Source organism: Muntiacus reevesi, chromosome 11, assembly GCF_963930625.1.
Source record: "Muntiacus reevesi chromosome 11, mMunRee1.1, whole genome shotgun sequence".
Taxonomy (NCBI): domain Eukaryota; kingdom Metazoa; phylum Chordata; class Mammalia; order Artiodactyla; family Cervidae; genus Muntiacus; species Muntiacus reevesi.
Window position 1 is genome coordinate 66,546,748 of NC_089259.1, and position 24,651 is coordinate 66,571,398.

The 24,651-nt window shown below is 40.8% G+C and overlaps 1 protein-coding gene across 1 annotated transcript in view; it reads left to right on the forward strand.

Annotated features, from left to right (window-relative positions):
- LOC136144258 (ATP-binding cassette sub-family C member 4-like) overlaps positions 1–24,651 on the forward strand; it is a 156,136-nt gene that overhangs the window by 22,390 nt on the left and 109,095 nt on the right. Inside the window, exons 5-11 of the mRNA XM_065902005.1 lie at positions 920–1,009; positions 2,060–2,223; positions 3,377–3,502; positions 11,639–11,888; positions 15,348–15,449; positions 22,268–22,357; positions 23,914–24,105. Of these exons, the coding sequence (XP_065758077.1) occupies positions 920–1,009; positions 2,060–2,223; positions 3,377–3,502; positions 11,639–11,888; positions 15,348–15,449; positions 22,268–22,357; positions 23,914–24,105 (1,014 nt within the window). The remainder of the gene's footprint in view (positions 1–919; positions 1,010–2,059; positions 2,224–3,376; positions 3,503–11,638; positions 11,889–15,347; positions 15,450–22,267; positions 22,358–23,913; positions 24,106–24,651) is intronic.

A 24,651-nucleotide genomic window follows, 5' to 3' on the forward strand; every position in this document is an offset into this window, starting at 1 on the left:
TTGTTTCTGCTACTGTGAACACTACTGTTGTGAATATGAGTTTTCAAGTTGCCTGTTCAATTTTGTGCTTTTAGTTTCCTTAAGTATCTCCTTAGTAGTATAATTACTATATTATATGCTAATTACATGTTTAATTTTTGAGGAACTTCTGCATTCTCTTCCATTGTGGTTATATCATTTTAAATTCTCACTTGATCATTGGTTTTCTTCTTTACCTTGAGGTGTAAATGAAACATTTTATAAACTATGACATTTTGTCTGGATCAGTGGCTCCAGTTGGTGGTCTGTTGAAGCAGCTCCTGGTGTCTCTTGTTTCCTCAGATCTCTAGGACATTTCTCTTACAAAATAAAGGGATTGGGCAACACAGGTTGTGTTTTTTGTAAAGTCAGCAGACTGGTGTTAAGAACACAATTTCCTCACAGGAACAGTGTTTTGAACATTATACTCACTCATTTCAGAAGGAACAAACTAAGCCCAAAGTGTTTTAAATATTGTCACCCACAGAATTAATGATTGAGTCCAGATCTATAGTCCAAGTCTCTGAATTTCTTCCCTTAAAGCAGCCTCTCCGTGCTCATCTAATTTGGCTCAAAATTACTTAGTTGTCGCTTTAGTGTAAACCTATACCCTTTACACTTCAGACAGGTCCAAATTCACTGAAATGGGAGGGGCGGTGGGGGCCGGGTGTGGATTTTGTTTCCACCTCCTGCTCCTCCCTTTGCTGTCCTTGTGGGTGGAGCTGCCACCACATTGAGGAGTTAAAGACTGAATGAGGGTCCCTACAGCCCCGCTGTCAGAGGTCATCCTCATGCTGACACCACTCAAGACCCCCAGAACAGATGCTCCATTGTGTTATGTTCTAAGAAGACTTGGTATCACCTTAGGCATTCAGTTCTCTGTCTCCCTCTCTCATTTCAGGCCCTTCGCCTGAGTAGTTCAGCCATGGGGAAGACCACCACAGGCCAGATAGTCAACCTGCTGTCCAACGATGTGAGCAGGTTTGACCAGGTAAGCTGCCCCTGAGGGATCCTCTTCCATGTCCCATCCTTCTGACTGGGTTCAACTTACTGGGATGCCAGGTGCCAGGGTTTGGTGTCAGCCAGGATCCTACTGAGGATGTAAGACAAAGGTTCCATTTATCCAACTTTCATTTCTCTGTGTGCAGCTTTGAGGTAATTATATGTATTGTTCCATAAGTGAGAGTTTTGTTTCTCTAATAATAAATAGACAACAGTGTTCTTGCTCAGACTGGTTAGTGTCCTAAGGAGTCCTCCTGAAGTGACCTTTCTTGGCACATGGTGTGGGTGTGCCTGGACTGTCTTCCTCCCTTTCTAGGTGATGAAGTCCTGGTGGGCAGGGATTGTTCTTTTCCCTGCACCCTGCTCAGTGCCTGCTGCATGGGGAGCCTTCAAGGAATATGCCAAGTGGGTGGCCCCCAGCCAGATACAACCTACCCTCTACTGTCCTCCCAGAGACTTTTCCACTCACCTTATACATAGATCATATGATCCAGGGCATTGTAGTTGTTGGTCAGATCTGTGTTGCACTAGATACTTCTCTTTCAAGCATTCATTCATCAAACATGAAGTAAGACCACTACTCAGTTTCAGGAATGAATAAAGCTTAGTTTCTGCCCTATAGAAGCCACAGCCTTTCAGGGAGATAAATACACAAGTCATTACTGGAGAGAGTGATAGGTACCATAATATAGAATTTCCTGGGTTGCCAGGGAGCCCCAAAGGGGGTGGGGGCTAAATTTTGGGATAGAGGGCATTTGGGGAAATCCTGAGCTCATCTGTGTTGTGGGAAAAAAAATCGATATCTTCCTTCAATGCTGCTGGTCTGATTCTCCCTGGACATCCCTGAAGCCAGCCCTGTGCTTCCCCTGAATGACATCATATGGGGTGAATGCTTGGATTTCTGCTTTAGCAGGTTTAAAACCCACTGAGATAATTTCTGTTTAGGTTCTTATCTGTTCCTTCAGAGCATATTGTTTCTACACTGTATCCTTATTGGTTTTTATACCATCCAAAGAAGGCTTTGTCTTTCTCTTTTAAGGTGGCAACGTTCTTGCACTATCTGTGGGTGGGGCCACTGCAGGCTATTGTAGTGACCGCCCTGCTCTGGATGGAAATAGGAATGTCGTGTCTTGCTGGGATGGCAGTTCTCATTATTCTTCTGCTTTTACAAAGCTGCATTGGGAAGTTGTTTTCATCACTCCGGTAAGAGAAACACTGGTTTTAAAAATTTATAATATGAAACTGGTAACATCCACAGTCTCCTTGATGCTTTTGTTCAAAAGCAAGACAAATGTCTTCTCTAGTCTCTTCTTTGTGTGGGTTGTAGACCCTTCAGGCTTAGTCAGTGGAGGCTCCAGCCTTATGCTGAAGACCCATCTTGAAACAGGAACAGGGAAGGAATTCACTGGGTCCTCTTGGCACCATATCTGAACAAGCAGCGTGTGCTTCAGCAGAATTTACCCATGTCCAAGTTATTTAAATATTGTTAAAGAGTAATGATCTTGTAGGTCAATTTCTTGCAGAATATATTTTTGTTATGCTTGTGTCAGAGCCTCTTCAGGTATTATGTTCATGTTTCCATTAAGTTATAAGCACCCCAAGAGCCAGGCTGATCTTCATTATGTCTTTATAGAGCACCACATTCACAGCAGCATGTGTGATAGATAAGAGGCTGGTGTTGAAGAGCCTTCTGCTGAGTTAGACCTGAAGCAGGTCCCAGAGGGTTGGAGGTGGGTGGTTGTCAGGTGATGGAGATGTTGTGCTATTTGAAGGTCACTGAGTTCTTGTGTGTGTTGTGTGGGTGAAGGTCTGTGCTTGGTGTCTTTCTGTATTTGTAATTTCCTTTCCCGGCTTTGCTGTGGAGAGATGTTCCTTATCCTTTAAGGCCTGTTCCAGTGCTACCAGGTCTCTTAAGCTCTTTTTGTTCTCCTTTCCTGGTGGAATTAACAGTCCCATTTTTTTCTGTTCCCCAAAACTTCTCTCCTATTTTATTACAGCACAGACTCTGTCTTGCTTGATGTCTTTCTGCCCTCTCTATCTGACTGTGACGTCCTTGAGCAGTCAGTTTTTATCCTCCTTGAGCAGACTCATTTCAGGTCTTCCTTAGCTGATGCTGCACTTGCTCTAAGTTGCTTCTTGAAATGGGCTGAAAGGTTGACTTCCTAACTGAAGCCTTTTTCTCCATTTGTACTTTGAGTAGGACCTGCCTATGTTCTAAGTGCAAAAGGACTGTAAAGAATCATTTGATTCCCAGCCACCACGACCCCCCGGCCCCACCCCCATGCCCACTACTGCTGCTTCTAAGGAAAGTTGAGCTGTGGTCACTAAGGCTCATCTCTCACATCTGTTCCCTCAGGAGTAAAACCGCAGCTCTCACAGATGACAGAATCAGGACCGTGAGTGAAATCATAACTGGCATCAGAACAATAAAAATGAATGTTTGGGAAAATTCATTTATAGACCTTATTACCAACTTGAGAAGGTAAGTTTTTATATACAGATGTCACTCCATATTTACATGCTTTATTTCCTATTCTACTGCATGCTTTAGATGTCTTGCCAAAGAAAGTATTTAAGTTCACCTTCACATTAATGTGAATTTAAATACTTACTATTGGAGATAGAAGAAGATGGTGATGGGGAGATTGCCAGCCTCCACACAATTACATAAAAAACTCTTCAAGTTATGGAACAACTCCTACAACAACTTCTAGGTGGCAGCAGAAGACCCCAGGCTTCCACAGGGACAGGCTAAGCTCCTGAGATGAGGTAGGAGAGAGGAGGGAAGCATAAAAAGGGAAAAGATAGAGATCTTCTGGGCAGGAACTTGTGCCCCAGGGAGGGAGGGAGCCCTGAAACAGGAGGAGTTCCTGTGCACAGGGAAACTTCCTCACTAGTGGGTCCAAGAGGGAGCTGCGAAGTCTTGGAAAACAGGCAAAGCAAGGACTTGGAGGGCAGTAAACAGAAAAATCTGCACTTCTCAACCCATTAACAACTCACAGACTGTGGCCTCAAATAGATGGCAGGCTCGGGGAACCTGCCATCATGGCATACAAACCCAGCCAGCACATACAGCCCTTGAAGAACAGAGGGTGGACCCAGTAGCTGAGTGTGACAAGGCAGACAAACCCAGCCAGTGCAAAGGGCAGGACTGGGATGCCAAGAGAGGGTAGGCATACAAACTTGGGCAGCACACACAACCCTCCCAACACAGCCAAAAGAAGAACAAATAACCCCCACAACAAAGACTGCAGGCAGTGAGATGAAACAAGTGCACAGAAGTCCCAAGATGCATAGGGTGGGCACGGGGAGCTGAAACAAGTCCACACTAGCCCGGTGATGCAGAGGCCAGTCCGGGGATCTGAAACAAGTGCACACAAGCCACGCGATGCAGAGGCCAGCCCCAGAGGCTGAGATAAGTGCAGACAAGGCCTGTGATACAGAGGGTGAGCTTAGGGGGCTGAGGGAAGCCCACACAAGTCGCCGTGACACAGAAGTATGCACACAAGAACCTACCTAGTAAGTTTCAGCCAGCAGCACAGGGCAGGACAAGGGAACAGAAGCATCATGATCCCAGGGACTAGTAGGGGGCTGGCGGCACTGCAGATATGCTGAGAGGGTCACTTTGAAGCGGCTGCAGAAATAAGATGTGCCAAACACCACAAACTGAACTGAACTGAACACCACAAAAGCTAGAATGGCTGTCCAAAGGCATACTGAACCCATAGACATTCCAAAACCTACTACTGGACACTGTACTGCCCTTCAAAGAGACAAGATCCAGCTCCATCAACCAGAACACAGGCACAAGCATCCCCAACCAGGAAAACACCATAGGACACTAACCCAACTACATCCAGAAAGGCAGATTCCAAAACCAAGAACTACGACCTTGAGAACCTTTTTTAAAAAAAATTTTTCTGTTATAAATCACACTGTTTATTCCCCCAACATATCTCCACCATCACACTAGCCTTTAGCGGTGCTGTGGAGTTTCATCTTTGTTTTTCTTGTTATAAATTAAAAATAAATTCATTTTAAGTTTCTTTCTTCTTATAAATCACACTGTTTACTCCCCAACATATTTCCAATGTCACATTAGCTTTCTGCAGTGCTGTGGTGAAAGGAGACTTCAAGTGTTGCAAGTTAGAAAAAAATTTAAAAAGATGAAAAGTCAGAGAAATACAGCAAAAATGAAAGAGCAAGGTAGAAACTCACAAGACCAAATAAACAAAGAGGAAATAAGTAATCTCTCTGAAAGAGAATTCAGAATAATGATAGTAAAGATGCTCCAAAGACTTGAAAATAGAATGAAGAAAATGTAAGAAGCATTTAGCACAGTTAATACAATCACCAAAGACATAGAAGAAATAAAGAATAAACAAAAAAAGATGAATAACACAATTACTGAAATTAAGAATACTCTAGAAGGAACCAGTAGCAGAATAACTGAGGCAGAGGAATGGATAAGTGAGCTGGAGGATAAAATGGTGAAAATAACTGCTGAAGAGCAGAATAAAGGGAAAGGAATGAAAAGAATTGAGGATAGCCTCATAGACCTTTGGGGCAATATTAAACACACCAATGTTTGAGTTATTGGGGTCCCAGAGAAAAAAGAAAAAAAGAAAGGCTCTGAGAAAATTTTTGAAGATATTATAGTTGAAAACTTCCCCAACAAGGGAAATGAAATAGTCAATCAAGTCCAGGAAGCACAGAGAGTCCCTTATAGGTTAAACCCAAGGAGAAATACATTGACACACATATTAATCTAACTAACAGAGATTAAGAACAAAGAAAGAATATTAAAAGCAGCAAGGGAAAAGCAACAAGTAACATATAAGGGAAAACCCATACAATTAACAATGGATCTTTCAGCAGTAACTCTACAAGTCAGAAAGAAATGGCAGGATATATTTCAAGTACTAAAAGAGGAAAACCTACAACCATAATTACTGTAACTGTCAAAGATCTCATTCAAGATTGACAGAGAAATCAAATGCTTTACAGACAAGCAGAAGTTAAGAGAATTCAACACCACCAAACCACCACCATTAAAGAGATTTACATAGCCAATAAACACAAGAGAAAGGAAACAAATAAAAACAAACCCAAAACAGTCAAGAGAAGGCCAATAGGAATATATGTATCAATAATTACAATAATTATTGATACATCAATAATTATAATCAATAGAAAAAATATAATATATTTACCTTAAATGTAATGTAAATGTAAATGTATTAAAGGCACCAACCAAAAGATACAGACTGACTGAATGGATACAAAAATGAGGCCCATATGTATGCTGCCCACAGGAGACCCACTTCAGACCTAGAGACACATACTAACTAAAAGTAAAAGGATGGAAAATGCAAATATTCCATGCAAATGAAAACCAAAAGAAAACTGGAGTGGTGATCCTTATTTCAGACAAAATAGACTTTAAAATAAAGACTATCATAAGAGACAAAGAAGGACACTACATAATGATCAAGGGATCAATCCAAGAATAACACATGACAATTGTAAATGTCTATGCATTACCTATAGACATAGTCTATACCTATGGACATAGTCTATGCATTACCTATAGACATATACATATGTTGGATATATGTCTCCTATACCCAACATAGGAGCACCTCAGTGCACAAGGCAAACACTAACAGGCAGAAGATAATTCAACAGAAACACAATAATAGTAGGGGACTTTAACACCCCACTTTCACCAATGGACAGATCATCAAAAAAGAGAATAAGGAAACACAAGCCTTAAATGAAACATTAGACCAAATGGACCTATCTAATAGCTTCAGGACTTTCCATTCAAATGCACGAGAATATACTTTCTTCTCAAGTGCACATGGAACATTCTCCAGGATAGACCACATCTTGGGCCACAAATCAAGCCTCAGTAAATTTAAGAAAATTGAAATTGTATCAAGTATATTATCTGACCACAAACTATGAGACTCGATATCAACTATAGGGGAAAAAAAAACAGCAAAAACCACAAACTAATGATTAAACAATACATTACTAAATAACAAAGAGGTTACTGAAGAATAAGAAAAGAAATCAAAAGATTCCTAGAAACAAATGACACTGAAAACACGACAACCCAAACCTATGAGATTCAGCAAAAGCAGTTCTAAGTGGGAGATTTATAGTGATACAGTCATACCTCAAGAAACAAGAAAAGCATCAAATAGCCTAACTCTAAAATCTACATATAAAGCAGCTGGAAAAAGAAGAAAAAAAACCCCTCAAAGTCAACAGAAGGAAGGAGCTCATAAAAGTCAGAGCAGAAATAATTGAAAAAGAAATGAAGGAAACAATAGCAAAGATTAATAAAACTAAAAGCTCGTTCTTTGAGAAGATTAACAAAATTGACAAGCCATTAGACGGACTTATCAAAAAAAAAAAAGGAAGAAAAATCAAATCAATAAAATTAGAAATGGAAAAGGAGAGGTTACAACAGACAACACAGAAATACAAAGAATCTTAAGAGAATATTATGAGCAACTATATGCTATTATGACAACCTAGAGGAAACGGACAGATACTTAGAAAAGATCAGCCTCCCAAGACTGAACCAGGAAGAAATAAAAATTATGATCAACTCAATTACAAACACTAAAATTGAAACAGTGATTACAAATCTACCCCAAAGCAAAAGCCCAGGGTCAGATGGCTTCACAGGGCAATTCTATCAAACATTTAGAGAAGAGCTAATGCCTATTTTTCTGAAACTCTTCAAAAAAAATTGCAGAGGAAGGAACACTTCCAAACTCATTCTAAGAGGCCACAATTTCCCTGATACAAAAACCAGGATAAGACATCCACAGAAAAAGAAAATTACAGACCAATATCACTGATGAACATAGATGCAAAAATCCTCAACAAATTTCTAGCAAATAGAGTCCAATAACATGTTTAAAAGCTCATGCACCATGATCAAGTTTGGTTTATTCCAGGGATGCAAGGAATCTTCAGTATACACAAATCAATCAATGTGATACACCATATCAAGAAATTGAAAGATAAAAACCATATGATCATCTCAATAGATGCAGAAAAAACCTTTGACAAAATTCAGCATCAATTTATGATAAAATCACTTCAAAAAATGGGCATAGAAGGAATCTACCTCAACATAGTAAAGGCCATATATGAAAAGCCCACAGCAAGCATTATCCTCAATGGTGAAAAGCTAAAAGCTTTCCTTCTAAGATCAGGAACAAGACAAGGGTGTCCACTCTCACCACTATTATTTGACATAGTTTTGGAAGTCCTAGCTATGGCAATTAGAGAAGAAAAAGAAATAAAAGGAATCCGGATTGGAAAAGAAGAAGTAAAAATCCCACTGTTTTCAGATGACATGATACTATACATAGAAAACCCCAAAGAAACTATCAGAAAATTACTAGAGCTAATTAGTGAATTCAGCAAAGTTGTGGGACACAAGGTTAATACACAGAAATCACTTGTACTCCTGTATATTAACAATGAAAAATCAGAAAGAGAAATTAAGGAATCAATCCCATTCACCATTGCAGCAATAAGAATAAAATATATAGGAATAAACCTACCTAAGGAGACAAAAGACCTGTATATGGAAAACTGCAAGACACTAATGAAAGAAATCAAAGATGACATAAAAAGATGGAGAGATATTCCATGTTCCTGGGTAGGAAGAATCAATATTGTGAAAATGGCTATACTACCAAATTTAATCTACAGATTCAATGCGATCCCTATCAAATTACCAATGGCATTTTTCATAGAACTAGAACAAAAAACTTCACAATTTGTATGGAAACACAAAAGACCCCAAATAACCAAAGCAGTTTTGAAAAAGAAGAAGGGAGATGGAGGAATCAACCTTACTGACTTCAGACTACACTACAAAGCTACAGCCATCAAAACAGTGTGGTACTGGCACCAAAATAAATATATAGACAAATGGAACACGATAGAGAACCCAGAGCTAAACCCGCACCCCTATGGGTATATTATTGTTGACAATGGAGGCAAGAGTATACAATGGGGAAAAGACAATCTCTTCAAAAAGTGGTTCAGAGGAAACTGGACAGCTATGTTCAAAAGAATGAAATTAGATCACTACCTAATGCCATACACAAAAATAAACTCAAAATGGATTAAAGACCTAAATGTAAGACCAGAAACTATTAAACTCTTAGAGGAAAACATTGGCAGAACACTTGATGACATAAATCAAAGCAAGATCTTCTATGGCCCACCTCCTAGAGTAATGGAAATAAAACAAAAATAAACAAATGAGAGCTTGTTAAACTTAAAAGCTTTTGCACGACAAAGCAAACTACAACAATGTGAAAAGACAACCCTCAGAATGGGAGAAAATAATAGCAAGGGAAACAACTGATAAAGAATTAATTTCCAAAATATACAAACAGCTTATAGAACTCAATACCAGAAAAGCAAACAACCCAATCAAAAAGTGGGAAAGGGACCTGAAGAGACATTTATCCCAAGAAGACATACAGATGGCTAACAAACACATGAACAGATGCTCAACATCACTCATTACCAAAGAAGTGCAAATCAAAACTACAATGAGATACCACCTCACACCAGTCAGAATGGCTGTCATCAAAAAGTCTATGAACAATAAATTCTGGAGAGGGTGTGGACAAAAGGGAACACTCTTGCATTCCTGGTGGGAATGTAAACTGATACAGCCACTATGGAAGACAGTATAGAGACTCCATAAAAAGCTAGGAATAAAGCTACCATATGACCCAGCAATCCCACTCCTAGCCATATACCCTGAGGAAATCAAAGCTGAAAAAGGCACATGTACCCTAATGTTCACTGCAGCACTATTTACAACAGCTGAAACATGGAGACAACCTGGATATACATTGACAGATATGTGTATGTGTGTGTGTATATATATATATATATATACACACATACATACATATATATACATACACACACACACACACACACACACACACACACAATGGAATACTTCTCAGTCATAAAAAGGAACACATTTGAATCTGTTCTAATGAGGTGATGAACCTAGAGCCTATTATACAGAGTGAAGTAAGTCAGAAAGAGATATATAAATATCATATGCTGACACAATATATATGGAATCTGAATATATGGCACTGATGAATTTATAATTTATTTCCAGAGCAGCAGTGGAGAAAAAGACATAGAGAAGAGACTTATGGACAAGGTGGGAGGAGAGAAGGGAAAAGTGTAGATGTATGGAGAGAGAAACATAGAAATTTACAGTACCATGTATAAAACAGATAGCTGATGGGAATTTCCTATATGACTCAGGGGACTCAAACAGGGTCTCTGAGACAGGCTTAAGGGTGGAATGGGGAGGGAGATGGGAGGCCTGGGAGGGAGGTTTCATGGGTGTACCTATGACTGATTCTTGTTGATATATGACAGAAAACCACAAAATTCTGTAAAGCAATTATCCTTCAATTAAAAAGTTAAAAAAGAAATACTATTCACTGTATCCCCACATATTGCAGGAGTGTTAAGGAGAATAGTGGAGAAATCATTTAATCTGCTCTTCCATTTGCCATCTTCTCAAAGGAAAAAAATATATATGCTTCTTACTTATATAGAAATGAATTTTTAAGTAGTTCTTAATACCTTGAGTCCCAATAAGCAATGCTTTAGGTAGTAGTTGAGACAATGACATTCAAACTAAAATTGTAATTTATACTGATGGCCCATAAACAGGGAGATTATAGAGATTGGGTGTACCTGTATCGAGCTAAATTGTATGAATCACTATTCTTTGTTGTTGTTGTGCTTAGGCACTCAGTCATACCTGACTCTTTGTGACCCCCATGGATTGTAGCTCACCAGGCTCCTCTGTCCATGGGATTTCTCAGGCAGGAATACTGGAGTGGGTTGCCATTTGCTCCTCCAGAGGATCTTCCTGACCCAGGAACTGAACTCATGTCTCCTGCATTATAGGTAGATTCTTTACCACTAGGAAAGCTCATGAATCACTATTATTCATTTCAAATGGAGCTATGAAAATATTGTTCCTTTTGTTTTGCTTCATGTTTGTAGATTGTTTTTCCATCTTTTATTTAAATGTCTGATGAGCATTTGTCTGACCCCATGTTGTCACCTCTCACTTTGCACCTTTGTGGGAGTCCCTCCCTCTTCTGGGACTACACTCCCATATTCCTTCTTCTCTGGCCTCCGCCAGCCCTGACTAACTCCAGCTCATCTTCTCAGAGTCCACGTGTGGGTAGCTTTTCCCTTCTCCAGGGAATTTTTCCAACCCAGGGATTGAACCCAGGTCTCGGCATCGCAGACAAGTTCTTTACTAGCTGAGCCACAAGAGATCTGAAAGTGTGACATTAAGCCTCCTTTTACTTGAAAGAGTGAAGAGGTAATGCAATGTATGGTCCTGGTGTCAGGCACATCCCCGGGTGTGTACTGCATAGTTTTTCCATAATGTGAAGGATGCTTTATCTCAATCTGTGTCCACTCCCTAGAAAGGGGCCACTCACACAGGGCACCCGAATTCACATCTTGTATGTTGATGCCTCTTATAAAACCTATGTCCTACTTTCTTTTACAGGAAGGAAATTTCCAAGATTCTGAGAAGTTCCTACCTTAGGGGCATGAATTTGGCATCATTTTTCGCTGTGAGCAAAATCATGATTTTTGTCACCTTCATCACCAATGAGCTCCTTGACAACCTGATCGCAGCCAGCAAAGTGTTTGTGGTGGTGACGCTGTTCGAGGCTCTGAGGTTTTCGAGCACCCTCTACTTTCCCATGGCCATCAAGGAGGTGTCGGAGGCCATCATCAGCATTCAAAGAATCAAAGTTTGGTGACAATTTTTTAAAGTTATGGGTGGATTTTAACTAAAATACCCCCTTTTATGTGGTGTCACATAACTGTGCCAGTTAGGTGAGATTTAACTCTTTCAGTGCCAAGCTGGTAGTCTTTCCAAAATATATGTATTTCCCTCTTTTCTTAGGTAAAATATGTTAAAAATATCATAAGATCCATGCTCATTTAGGGCCAGTAGTATAAATAACAGCAACACAAGCTCTTGACTCTTGACGTGTAGTGATGGCTGCAGGACGATTAAAATGTCTAAAAGCAAGAGAAGCAAACAGATGCATCTGCTGCACTGACTGGAATGACTAAGCAGTGACAGTGCATAGTTCTGGGGTGACTAGGATTCCTCTCTGCTGGGAGGAGAGGAACTTGCTGAGAAGTCCCTGTTCCCTGGGTAGGAAGATTGGCCTCAGATTCATTTAGTTTTCTATGTTTAAAACTGGATTATTTCCTCCAAAGATGTTTTATTGTTGATTTCTGACCTCTGCATTTTTATTCCTGTCCTTATTTTACTTAGAGTCTAAGCCTGTCTCTAGTCGCCCTCATCCTTTCAGATGTGTGATTCCCACCGTATATTGTCTTCTTTTTTAAACTTACTGTCCTAAATAGTCAGGGGTAAATAATTTTTATCATGAAGACAAGGGCCTGGCACACAGTAGGTGCTCAAGTATTTCTGTTTAAAATGAAGATTAAATCGACTCTGTGAAAATGAATGATTTATTATGACCTCATAAGCCCAAGAAATCTCTCTATTTTTCTCTGAGGAAGGGGGACCCATGGTCTTGGCCCTGAATGACTCCAGTAGGATTGCAAAAGATCTTAACTTCAAAGCACTAAAAGTCTTCAGTGACTTTTAAATCCAGTCAAATGTGTCTCTGAGATTATATTGTTCACAATGCAACTTTTGGTTTTCCATTACCAGCCACTCGGAAGTCAATCTCTTTGACTGCAGCTCTGACATTTATACCTTCCTGCATAACCTGTTCTGGGTCTGCACTTCATGGCTCTAATGGTTGTTTAATTTTAGCTTTTTCATCAGACTGAGTCCTGGAGAAAAATCCAGCCAGCACTTCTGACACCTTAATGAGTTGATCATGTGTTGAACAGAGTCTCATTTAACCCTTGGGAGACTGTGACATCTGTCCCCCTCAGCGCTATTATTTGTGGACAAGTGCTCAATAAATTTAATTATTCACTTAGGGCATAATTTTCTTTTTCTTTCTTTTTCATTTGAAAGTGAGGGATTTCTATTCTAATATACACAGACTGAGTATTGATATCTCAGTTACATGCTTAAGCTGAAGCTGTATTTGATTGTGTGTAGATAAGATGTATGACATATACATTACTCTCCAGGGTCCTTGGAATTTTTAATCAATATAAATTGATAATAGTCCAGATGAGAAATTCAATCAAGGCTTTATTGAGGCTTGAATCCCTCCAGGGATTCAGAGGTAGAGTGGGCGGTGCCAGCTGGGGATGTGCTGAGCTGGTTCCCAGTAAGTTTAGTACTTGAGATGGGCCCAGAGGGGTGGGTGGGGTCAGTACTCAGGGTGTCCAGGTAAAGGCCACTTGGAGTGTGGGCTTAGGTGCTGGTGGGTCACTGGGGGTGTTAAGCTTGTGGATACTCTCAGAGGGGCTGTGAGATCAGGAGGGCGTTGTCTTGGGGTAGGGTCAGCAGTGTTGGGGAGGGCTGAGGAAGGAACCAGAGAAAGAAAAGTTGCATTACTGAGACGACTAATAGTGAGTGAGATTCTGAAATTATGTTGCTTCAAGAGGAAAAGAGAATTAGGAGGGATGTGAATTGTGTCAGAACAGGTGAGAGCTGGTACCTGACTGATGATGGGAGAGGTGGTGTGGAGACAGAACTCCAGCTGTGGTGGTAGCTGTTTTATGTGTGTATATCTGTCTCTGCATCTCCCATAAGGGCACCAATCATATTGGATTCAGGTACAACCCTACTCCACTGTGATCTCACTTTAATTGATTATGTTTACAACAACCAAATTTCTAAATAAAGTCATATTTTGAGGTAACTGGGGTTAGGACTGCAATGTATCTTTTTTTGTGGGGATCCAGTTCATCTCATAAAAAGTTCCATGGTTAGTGTGATCCTCTGTGGTGTTAGGGACCCAGAATCTTTCTCTCTTATTACTCCACTGCATATGACCTTGACCCCACTGGCAGCCTCCAAGGCCCAGGCAGTGGGGTGGAAGAAGGTCCTGGTTGCTGTCACTCCCCACTGACCTGGATTTAGTTACATGGCTGCTCCTATCTTCTCAGGGGTCTAGCAAAAGAGGGCCTCCTTCCAGGCTGCCATGTACAGCTAAAATCTGGGGTTTGTTACCTCAGAAGAAAGAGCAGATTTCGAGGACAGCCAGCAGTCTCTGCCTCATGTTCACAGCTTTGGGAACCTTGGTGGAGTGGGAATGATATAAGTTGTTTGTTCAATTTCTCTACCCCTCTAGCTTTTCTCTTTGAATTTTGTCTAGCATTGCAAAACAAGAGGGAGTTTTGTTGTATGTGTTTCAGCTTTGTAATGGTTCATAAGACTTTGTCTTATTCAGCTAAACTGCATCAATTAGCTGCTAAGTGGTGTAGAAGATAACAAGTGGTAGGTGGCACCTTTTCCTGCTGAGGAGGAGAGAGGGCATTGACTAAGGAGAAGAGGTGGTAAATGTGAAAAGATGCTTGTAAAATATTTTTTAAGACACAGAAACTTAAGAGCATTTTCTTTTCAGAATGATGACTTAAGTGATAGTTAATGACAAGCAGTGATATGGATTTGACACACACGAGGGGGAAAGCAGAGTCCACAGGGTTTGCACTCAGAGTCTCTGTTGTTGGTCTTGTGGCTCCCAGCCTGTCTTGTGCCTCCTGCTTCCTGATGGCCTGGGAAGGGCCTTCCTGTCTGTGTTCTAGCAGTGTCACATGGAGCTTGGCACTTGGTGGGATTCAGTTAGTATTTATGAAATAATTTCCTACCAGCTCACCTGTTTATTGTTGGTAACACAAAGTAAAACAATAGAAACATCCAGGTTCTGAATACATTGGAGTTTGAAGCCATAGTTTCTTCTTAAAGAGGAACCAGTACACTTGTTGAGAAAGTAACAAATATAGCCTCATGGCCAGGGACTCTTTATTTATCTGTTTTATACACACACACACATACTATATGTATGTATGTATATACTGTATTATATATATGCTATACTATATTATATGCTTATACTTACTGTATACTATAATAATAATATGTACTATATATCATTTAGTATTTCTCATGTGAACCAAGACTTAATAAAATACAGTGGTAAAATGATAGGTAGGTATAAATGATCAGTATTAAACTTTTTTATCGCAGATTCCAGAGAAGTAGTTGTTTTGTTTATGCTTTGTTCTTCCAGTATAAACAGTCTAAGTCTTTCCTTTTTCTATAGAATTTTCTATCGCTTGATGAGATGACACAGTGCCACCCTCAGTTGCCTTCAGATGGTGAAATGAGAGTGGATGTGCAAGATTTAACAGCTTTTTGGGGAAAGGTAAGAGACCCTCCATTCCATGATTGTGACTGCTGAAAGACAACTGTGACATAGATTTATTGGAGAATTTTGAGATTTTACACATACTGTTAAGTGTGACTTGCCCATTTACTGAGACTATGTTATGAAAATTCTCAGAATCAGTGTCAGGGAACATTTAACAGGAGGATTCCTATATGCTGTTTCTCATAAATCCTCTGTTCCTTATCTGTTTCTGGCAATAGAAAGGAGTGGAACGGCATGCCGCTCCGAGGATTGAGGTCATAGGATGAAACACATGCATGAGTCTCCTTCAGTAAACATTCTCCTTACGAGAAAACTGCTTAGTCCCAATCCTCTTTCTTGAGATATGGATCATCTCCTGACCTTATGACCATTGTTAATCCCTTGTTCCCTTAGTAATGGTTGCTGTACATTTGGTTTTCTGATCTTTATCATTGTCGAAATAAATTCTTTGTATAACAGCCTATACTCACAGAAAGATCACTAAAGTACTCTTGGTTCACCAGAGGCTTGGGTCCCCATGTCTTTCTCTCTCTCTCTCTCTCTCTCTCTCTCTCTCTCTCTCTCTCTCTCTCTGTGTGTGTGTGTGTGTGTGTGTGTCTCTCTCTCTCCCTCCCTCCGGCTAATTCTCTGGAGCATGGAAACCCACTGAGCTCACTCTCCTGGCCAGGCATTCAAGACCTCCTCCAGAGGGCGCCCTGTGCCTTCGTGAGCGGTGCAAGCCCTGTCCTAGGGTTTATTGGTTCTCTGCGCAAACCAGGGAGTATTAGCTTCTTTCTTTCACTTTCTTGTCGTTGACTCTAGACAACCAAGTTCTGGTCCATTAAAGGACCAACAAATCAGGAATAAGACTTGCAAAGCAATGAATGGAGATTAAGTATAAAATCAGCCTGAGGCATTTGACATGTTGCTTTCTTATTTCATTTTCAAGAGCACTTACAAAGTATTAGCACATGTTGAACGGAAAGTACATATATTCTTTTTTTAATTTATTTTCCATTATGTTTTGTTAACAGAATATTAAATATAAATCCTTGCTCTATACAATTCAGTTCAGTTCAGTTCAGTCTTTAAGTCATGTCCGACTCTTTGCAACCCCATGGATCACAGCACGCCAGGCCTCCCTGTCCATCACCAACTCCCGGTGTTTACTAAACTCATGTCCATCGAGTCCATGATGCCATCCAACCATCTCAACCTCTGTCGTCCCCGTCTCCTCCTGCTCCCAATCCCTCCCAGCTTTAGGGTCTTTTCCAATGAGTCAACTCTTCGCATGAGGTGGCCAAAATACTGGACTTTCAGCTTCAGCGTCAGTCCTTCAATGAACACCCAGGACTGATCTCCTTTAGGATGGACTGGTTGGAACTCCTTGCAGTCCAAGGGGCTCTGAAGAGTCTTCTCCAACACCACAGTTCAAAAGCATCAATTTTTCGGTGCTCAACTTTCTTCACATTCCAACTCTCACATCCATACATGACCACTGGAAAAATCATAGCCTTGACTAGACGGACCTTTGTTGGCAAAGTAATGTCTCTGCTTTTTAATATGCTATCTAGGTTGGTCATAACTTTCCTTCCAAGGAGTAAGCATCTTTTAATTTCATGGCTGCAATCACCATCTACATTGATTTTGGAGCCCCAAAAAATAAAGTCTGACACTGTTTCCACTGTCTCCCCATCTATTTCCCATGAAGTGATGGGACTGGATGCCATGATCTTAGTTTTCCTAATGTTGAGCTTTAAGCCACCTTTTTCACTCTCTTCTTTCACTTTCATCAAGAGGCTTTTTAGTTCCTTTTCACTTTCTGCCATAAGGGTGGTGTCATCTGTATATCTGAGGTTATTGATATTTCTCCTGGCAATCTTGATTCCAGCTTGTGCTTCTTCCAGCCCAGCATTTCTCATGATACACTCTGCATATAAGTTAAATAAGCAGGGTGACAATATACAGCCTTGACGTACTCCTTTTCCTATTTGAAACCAATCTGTTCCATGTCCAGTTCTAACTGTTGTTTCCTGACCTGCATATAGGTTTCTCAAGAGGCAGGTCAGGTGGTCTGATATTCCCATCTCTTTCAGAATTTTCTATACAATTGGATCACCTTAAATAAAAGATACAGAGTATAAATACCTATTTTCTTGAAAATCCAGATCTAATATTTTGGCCATCTAATATTTTGGTTTAACTGTTTTGAAACATGGCAATATCCTTTGGGGTTGCTTATGAAGTAGACAGACAGAATGCTGTAGTATTGAATGGGTTAACTAACAAATACATAACCAGTTGCTACAGACCAGAGGCTTTGAGGAATCAGTGTACATTTTTTGCCCTGATGTTCTTACTGTACACTGAATGAGGCCACGATTTGGATCTTGGCTGTGGGATAGGGTGGGGTCTCCCCCATCCTGAGCTTCTAGATGGTTCTGGCTACTTTGGTGGCAGCTTGGGCAGGAGAAGACAGCAGGTGGGCATCGTGAACACCAGAGATTCCCAGCTGAAGGATTGCACTGTGTGGCAAGTTGACAGGGAGAATTGGCAATTTTCCAATACTTGGTTTATTTATGAAGTTCAGACAAATAGGAAAAACAACAGAGAGTGCTCTCAAGAAGTCTCAAAATATCTCACTCCATGCACCCCTCTAACCAATGACTGAAATGTCCTCCCTGGTTCCCTGGTCCTCTGTGCACATCCTCATGATCAGTGTGGATTAGTCAGGAATATAGAACCTACATCATGGGACAGGGAGTTCCATGAAGTGAGTTAGTTACACAGGAGATGAAAGAGCCAAAAGGGCAAATCGGTGGTGAGTGAGGCAATGCAGGAATTAACAATAGTAAGAAAATGCTCCCACCCTCAGGACTGGAGGTACTCAGGGAGGAGGTCCCTCCATCAGAGGGTCCACCATCTGGAGCAGAACCCAGGAGACTGGCTGCTGTCAGAGTGGGGACTACAGGGCAAGTGTCCAGACTCTGTAGACACGTCCTGTCTTTCATGCCTGTGATTCTGTTGTGCCATCTGCATCATGTTCACCTTCTTCCAATTCATCACCTACCATCCCCACCATTGGACTTCTCTGGTGGCTCAGAGGGTAAAAAGTCTGCCTGCAATGCAGGAGACCTGGGTTCCATCCTGGGTCATTAAGATCCTCTAGAGAAGGAAATGACAACCCACTCCAGTACTCTTGCCTGGGAAATCCCATGAACAGAGACCGGCAGGCTATGGTCTACACGGTCACAAAAGCTGAACACGACTAAGTGACTAAGACACATACCCACCATCAAAACAATAGTATGTTCCCAAATACATGTAATCACATCCCCGTACCTTTTGCACACAGAAACTCACACAGGGTACCTGATAGACCCTGACAGTTTCTCTTACTTTAATACAGTAGATTTACCTCCTGTTTGGTATTTTTCATCATAACACACTTGAAGCATATATGAAAAGCCCCATTAAAGTTTGATTATAATGGCAGACTCTATACTTTGAATGATCTGTTACCTAATTTCTTTTTTACCAAACCATGCAACTTTCTAGAATGAGCTGTTTTGTTCTTCCAAGAACTTAGCAACATGTTCTCAGACTTCTGTGTAAATTGCATGTAGTACAGAACACCCTGTTCTGTTGTCCTGGCCTTGCCTATGGAAGGACTGTGCCCCTTGCCAGAGTCATTAGTGATTAGGGGCTGTCAGTATAGGTCGTGAGTGAGTGAGAGAGAGAGAGCCCTTGGGAGGGGGGGAGGCATAGACATTGGGGTTTTGGAGAGAAGTTGAATCTGAATGAAGCTCCTGCTGTGTTGGGAAGCAGGAGATAGACTTATGCTCTGTAACTGGCTCTCCTAGACAGTCAGGTGGGCAGGTGGAGGGCAGGTCTCAGGGACACAGGTCTTATTCATGGAATGGTGGGACTTGGTCTCAACCTTGAAGCTTTAAAATATTTGCAGGCACCTCCAAATCATGGGGCAGGGATTTTGAACTGTGCAGCCCAGAGTGGGGGCTTGGCTGTTGATCTCTGTTGAATCATTATCCCCTGATTCTGAATAACAGAGAGGCAGATCCCCAGTACCTCTTGGCTGTCAAGTGCTGACCCCTTCTTGTCATGGCAATGGGTGGTGGTGGTTTACTCACTAAGTTACGCCTGACTCTTATGACCCCATGGACTGTAGCCTGCCAGGCTCCTCTGTCCATGGGATTCTCCAGGCAAGAATACTGGAGTGGGTTGCCATTCCCTTCTCCAGGGGATCTTCCCAACCCAGGAATCAAAGCCGGGTCTCCTGTATTGCAGGCAGATTACTGAGAGCTACGAGGGAAGGCCTCTCTGGTCATGGTAGAGCAGTGCCCAACCCTGAAGCCTGAACAGAGCATGAGCTCTGGCCCTGACAGTGAGGGTTGGTGACAGGAACTGGTGTGGGTCATTATCTGTGTGTGGATAATTGTTTTGTTCTCATAACCAAGTAGAAAGTAGTAAAATAGGCACCCTAGGTGTCAGATAAGAAAGGAGTACAGATGCTTAAATAAATGTTTCTCATGTATTGAAATCTAGCTTCTTCTTGATAGTTTTTGTAATTCCTATAAAATATGGGGCTAGTTTTTTGATGATTAAAAGTAACTGTTGTTCTTTTAGAGGTGACTGTCCCATAATCAGTTTAGTTATTTCCAGGAAACTTTTCATGTAGAAGATTTTCCAGACCTTTTTATCCAAAAGTATGAAGTGTTAGTCATTTCAGTTGTGTCTGATGCTTTGCGACTCCATGGACTGTAGCCCACCAGGCTCCTCTGTCCATGGGAGTCTCCAGACAAGAATATCAGAGTGGGTTGCCATTCCATTCTACAAGGGGTCTTGCTAACCCAGGGATCGAACTGGGTCTCACACTGCAGGTGGGTTCTTTACCATTTCATCAAGAACTTGTGCTTTTAATCTTTTAGACATTTTACTAACCATGCATAAGCATTCTTTTTTTTTTTTTAAACACTTGAAATTATTGAGAATTTTCTTTACATTTAATACATATAGAGACACAAACACACTTAACTCCCTTTACCTTAGAACTTAACACACTGTGCAATAATCTGACTTGCAACTGACATGCCGAGATTTTGTTCTTCTCCCTCAAGTTGGACTGTACATGCAACAAACAGCACAGCTCCATGTTTTGTTGTTGTTGTCCCTGTTTTGTTACATACAAGAAATGCATGTAATGTGTAAAATTGAGGCTTTATCACTCTGACCCATGATGTCATAATTAATGTCTTCATTCCCCATGTTTTGTTATTGCTGCTCAGTCCCTAAGTCATGAACAACTCTTTGCGACCCCATGGACTGCAGCACTCCAGGCTTCCATGTCCTTCACCATCTCTCGGAGCTTGCTCAAACTCATGTCCATTGAGTAGGAGATGCTATCCAACCATCTCATCCTGTCATCACCTTCTCCTCCTGCTCTCTATCTTTGCCAGCATCATGGTCTTTTTCAGTGAGTTGGCTCTTTGCATCAGGTGGCCAAATTGTTGGAGCTTCAGCTTCAGCACCAGTCTTTCCAATGAATATTCAGGGTTGATTTCCTTTAGGATTGACTGGTTTATATCCTTGCAGTTCAAGGGTCTCTCAAGAGTCTTTTCCAGCATCACAATTTGAAAGCATCAGCACTTTAGCACTCATCCTTCTTTATGGTCCAACTCTCACATCCATACATGACTACTGGAAAATCCATGGCCTTGATTATATGGACCTTTATTGGCAAAGCAATGTCTCTGCTTTTTATTTTACTGTCTAGGTTTTTCATAGTTATTCTTCCAAGGAGCAAGTATATTTGACTTTTATGGCTGTAGTCATTGTCTGAATAATTTTGGAGCCCAAGAAAAGAAAATCTACCACTGTTTCCACTTTTGCCCTTTCTATTTTCTTTCAAGTGATGGGACCAGATGCCATGATCTCAGTTTTTCAAATGTTGAGTTTTAAGCCAGCTATTTCACTCTCCTTTTTCACCCTCATCAAGAAACTCTTTAGTTCCTCTTCACTTTCTGCCATTATAGTGGTATCATCTGCATATCTGAGATTGTTGATATTTCTGTCAGAATTCTAGATTCCAGTTGTGATTCATCTAGCCTGGCACTTTGCATCCTGTAGTCTGCATATAAGTTAAATTAGCAGGGTGATAATACTTTCTTAATGTGCTTCTTTCCCAATTTTGAACCAGTCCATTGTTCCACATTGGTTTCTAACTGTTGCTTTTTATCCTGCATACAGGTTTCTCAGGTGACAGGTAACATGGCCTGGTATTCCCATCTCTCTAAGAATTTTCCACAGTTTGTTGTGATCCACACAGTCAAAGTCTTTAGCGTAGTCCGTGAAGCAGAAATAGATATTTTTTCTGGAATTACCTTGCTTTTTCTATAATCCAACAGATGTTGGCAATTTTATCTCTGGTTCCCCTGCCTTTTCTAAATCTATCTTGTACATCTGGAAGTTCTTAGTTCATGTATACTGCTGAAGCCTAGCTTGAAGGACTTTGAGCATTACTTTGCTAGTGTGTGAAATGAGCACAATGGCATGATACTTGGAATGTTCTTCTGTCCATATGGGAATCTAGTAAAAGAAGGAAGCTTTCTAAAGTCCACTAAAGCTGCCTCAAACCCCTAAAGAGATAAGGTTTGATCAGAGGCCTCCATGACACAGTATCTTAAAATAGGAAAGAAAAAAATGTGGATTATATTTTACATATCCATTAGCTTGACTATTGTTATATTTTCCACCTTCTAAAACAATTTGTGTTACTTTATTGAAACGGGTACATTTGTATAAACTTTATTTTGTAGGCCTCAGAGATCCCAACCCTACAAGGCCTTTCCTTTACTGTCAGGCCTCGTGAACTGTTAGCTGTGGTCGGACCTGTGGGAGCAGGAAAGGTAAGTTGTGATGTCTTTTGTCAGCTTGATGCAACACTATAGCCCCTGTTCAATCCTCAGAGTGGAGCCCAGAGCTGAGTGTGACTCAGTTTAAATTGGCTGTATCTAGAATTGTATTTCTCTAGCTGTATTCCATGGGATATTCATTTTACAAGAAGGTTTTGTGGCCAAATAAAATCAGGATAAATGAGCACCGTGTTTTCTTTCTTGGTGCTTCACATGGCACAGTTGGGGACTACTTGTGGGGAATTTGGATGTCTCAGTGAAGGAAATTATTTATGTAACAGCTGTTCAGGAAGGACAGAGACATTGGGACTTCCTTTCATCTTGTGGCCCCTCCAGGAAGTCTGGAGATCATAAAGGCACTTCCTGGAAACTTTGAGCATTTCCCACATGACTTGATGTGATCCTCTCTGTACTTGTAGTGAATGTGCAGCCACGTGCTGGAGATAAAGGTACAGATGTGAGCAAGACCCCAACTCTCTGCCTTTCAGATGCAACCAAGTTCTGGGGCAAGACAGATATGCAGGCAGGTTATTTTAGCTCAGTGTCATGAGGACTGTGATGGTGTGGATACATACACACCACATCTGTGTGATGTTGAAGATTTGAAGGAAATGTGCACACACACTTGGTCTGAAACAACACAATGCAGAAATCTAAATGTGGGATGTGGGCTTCCCTGGTAGTTCAGTGGTAAAAGAATCCACCTGCCAATGCAGGAGACACAGGTTCAATCCCTGATCTGGGAAGATCCATATGCTGTGGAGCAACTAAGCACATGCACCATAACTGTTGGGCCTGTGCTCTAGAGGGTGAGAGCAGCACCTACTGAGCCTTCAGGCTCCAACTGCTGAAGCCTACCCATTAGAGCCTGTGCTCCTCAACAAGAAAACCCATGCATGGCAATGAAGACCCAGCACAAGCAAAATGAATAAAATTAAAATTGTGGTATGGCAGAAACAAATGCAGCATTGTAAAAAATAAATGAAAAAAAAAAAAAATAAAAGAGCTAAAAATAAATAAAATTATTTTTTTAAATGTGGGATGTGTACATGAAAGGGTGCTGATTTCCTCTATGATGAACTTTTGCTCTGCAGACACAACTCACTTCAGAGTTCTTTCAATTAATCATCTTTAGATATATTCTTCACTCATAGTTTTTTAACAACAAGTGTTTGTCAAGTAAAGGATACTCAGATGCAGGAGCAACTGCATTAAACATCAGATGCAAGAAATACACATCCTGCTGGACTGCTCTGCTAGAGAAGGATGTTAACACTCTTATTAGTCTTTGCTGAGTAGAATTTCATTTGGGGGATACATGGGCAGAGTAGATTGTTTATGCTATTAATATATTTCTGATCAGCCATTGTTTTAATTGACTATTAGTGTTATTTTCAACTTTTTTTTTTGTCTCAACTGTCAGTGCTGTACTTTATCCTGTTCTGAAGGAAAAAGTTCTATTCTGTATCAAGCACAAGCTGTACTGTGGGGCATGTTCCGTCCTGAGTGCACCCTGTTCACGTGTGTGTGTATGTTGCTGTCTGTTGCAGTCGTCACTGTTAAGCGCTCTGCTGGGGGAGCTGTCCCTGAGCCAGGGGAAGGTCAGAGTGCACGGGAGGATTGCATATGTTTCTCAGCAGCCCTGGGTACTTCCAGGAACTGTGAGAAGTAACATTTTATTTGGGAAGAAATATGACGAAGAACGATATGAAGAAGTAATAAAGGCTTGTGCTTTGGAAGAGGTGAGTAATGACTTCTGAGTTACATATACTTGAATTTCAAATGATGATAGTGGTTTAAACTACAAGGCGTGTTAAAAGATCTTTTTAAAAAATGGAAAGATTTTTGAATGTTACTTAATGTCTAAGTTGGTCTTCTCAGTAAATATGCAGGTATATTCACATATGCTGATGTTTAATCCTTATGGGATAATAACACTCACAGAATACCTTATCTGGAGTCAGGGTTGTTTCATTTTGTGAAGCTTCATTCACTTTTAACTTTTTTTAATGAAAAGTTACAAGAATTTACAAAAATAGCATGATATAATGAACCCTCATGTACCCACCTCTGCTTCAGACAGGAGCAGTCTTAAGTCTGTGTTAAGTCTTGCTGCATCTTTATCCCTGCCCTCTGCCAGCCCCACACCCATCCCAGAATACTGTGGGCAGATCCTGGACCTCAAATTAGTTCATCTGTAAACATTTCATTATTTTTCTCTAATAGATAGGAAAGCCTTGGTGGGGGGGGGGGAATCACTACTTTATTTTATCTGAAAAATACTTCAA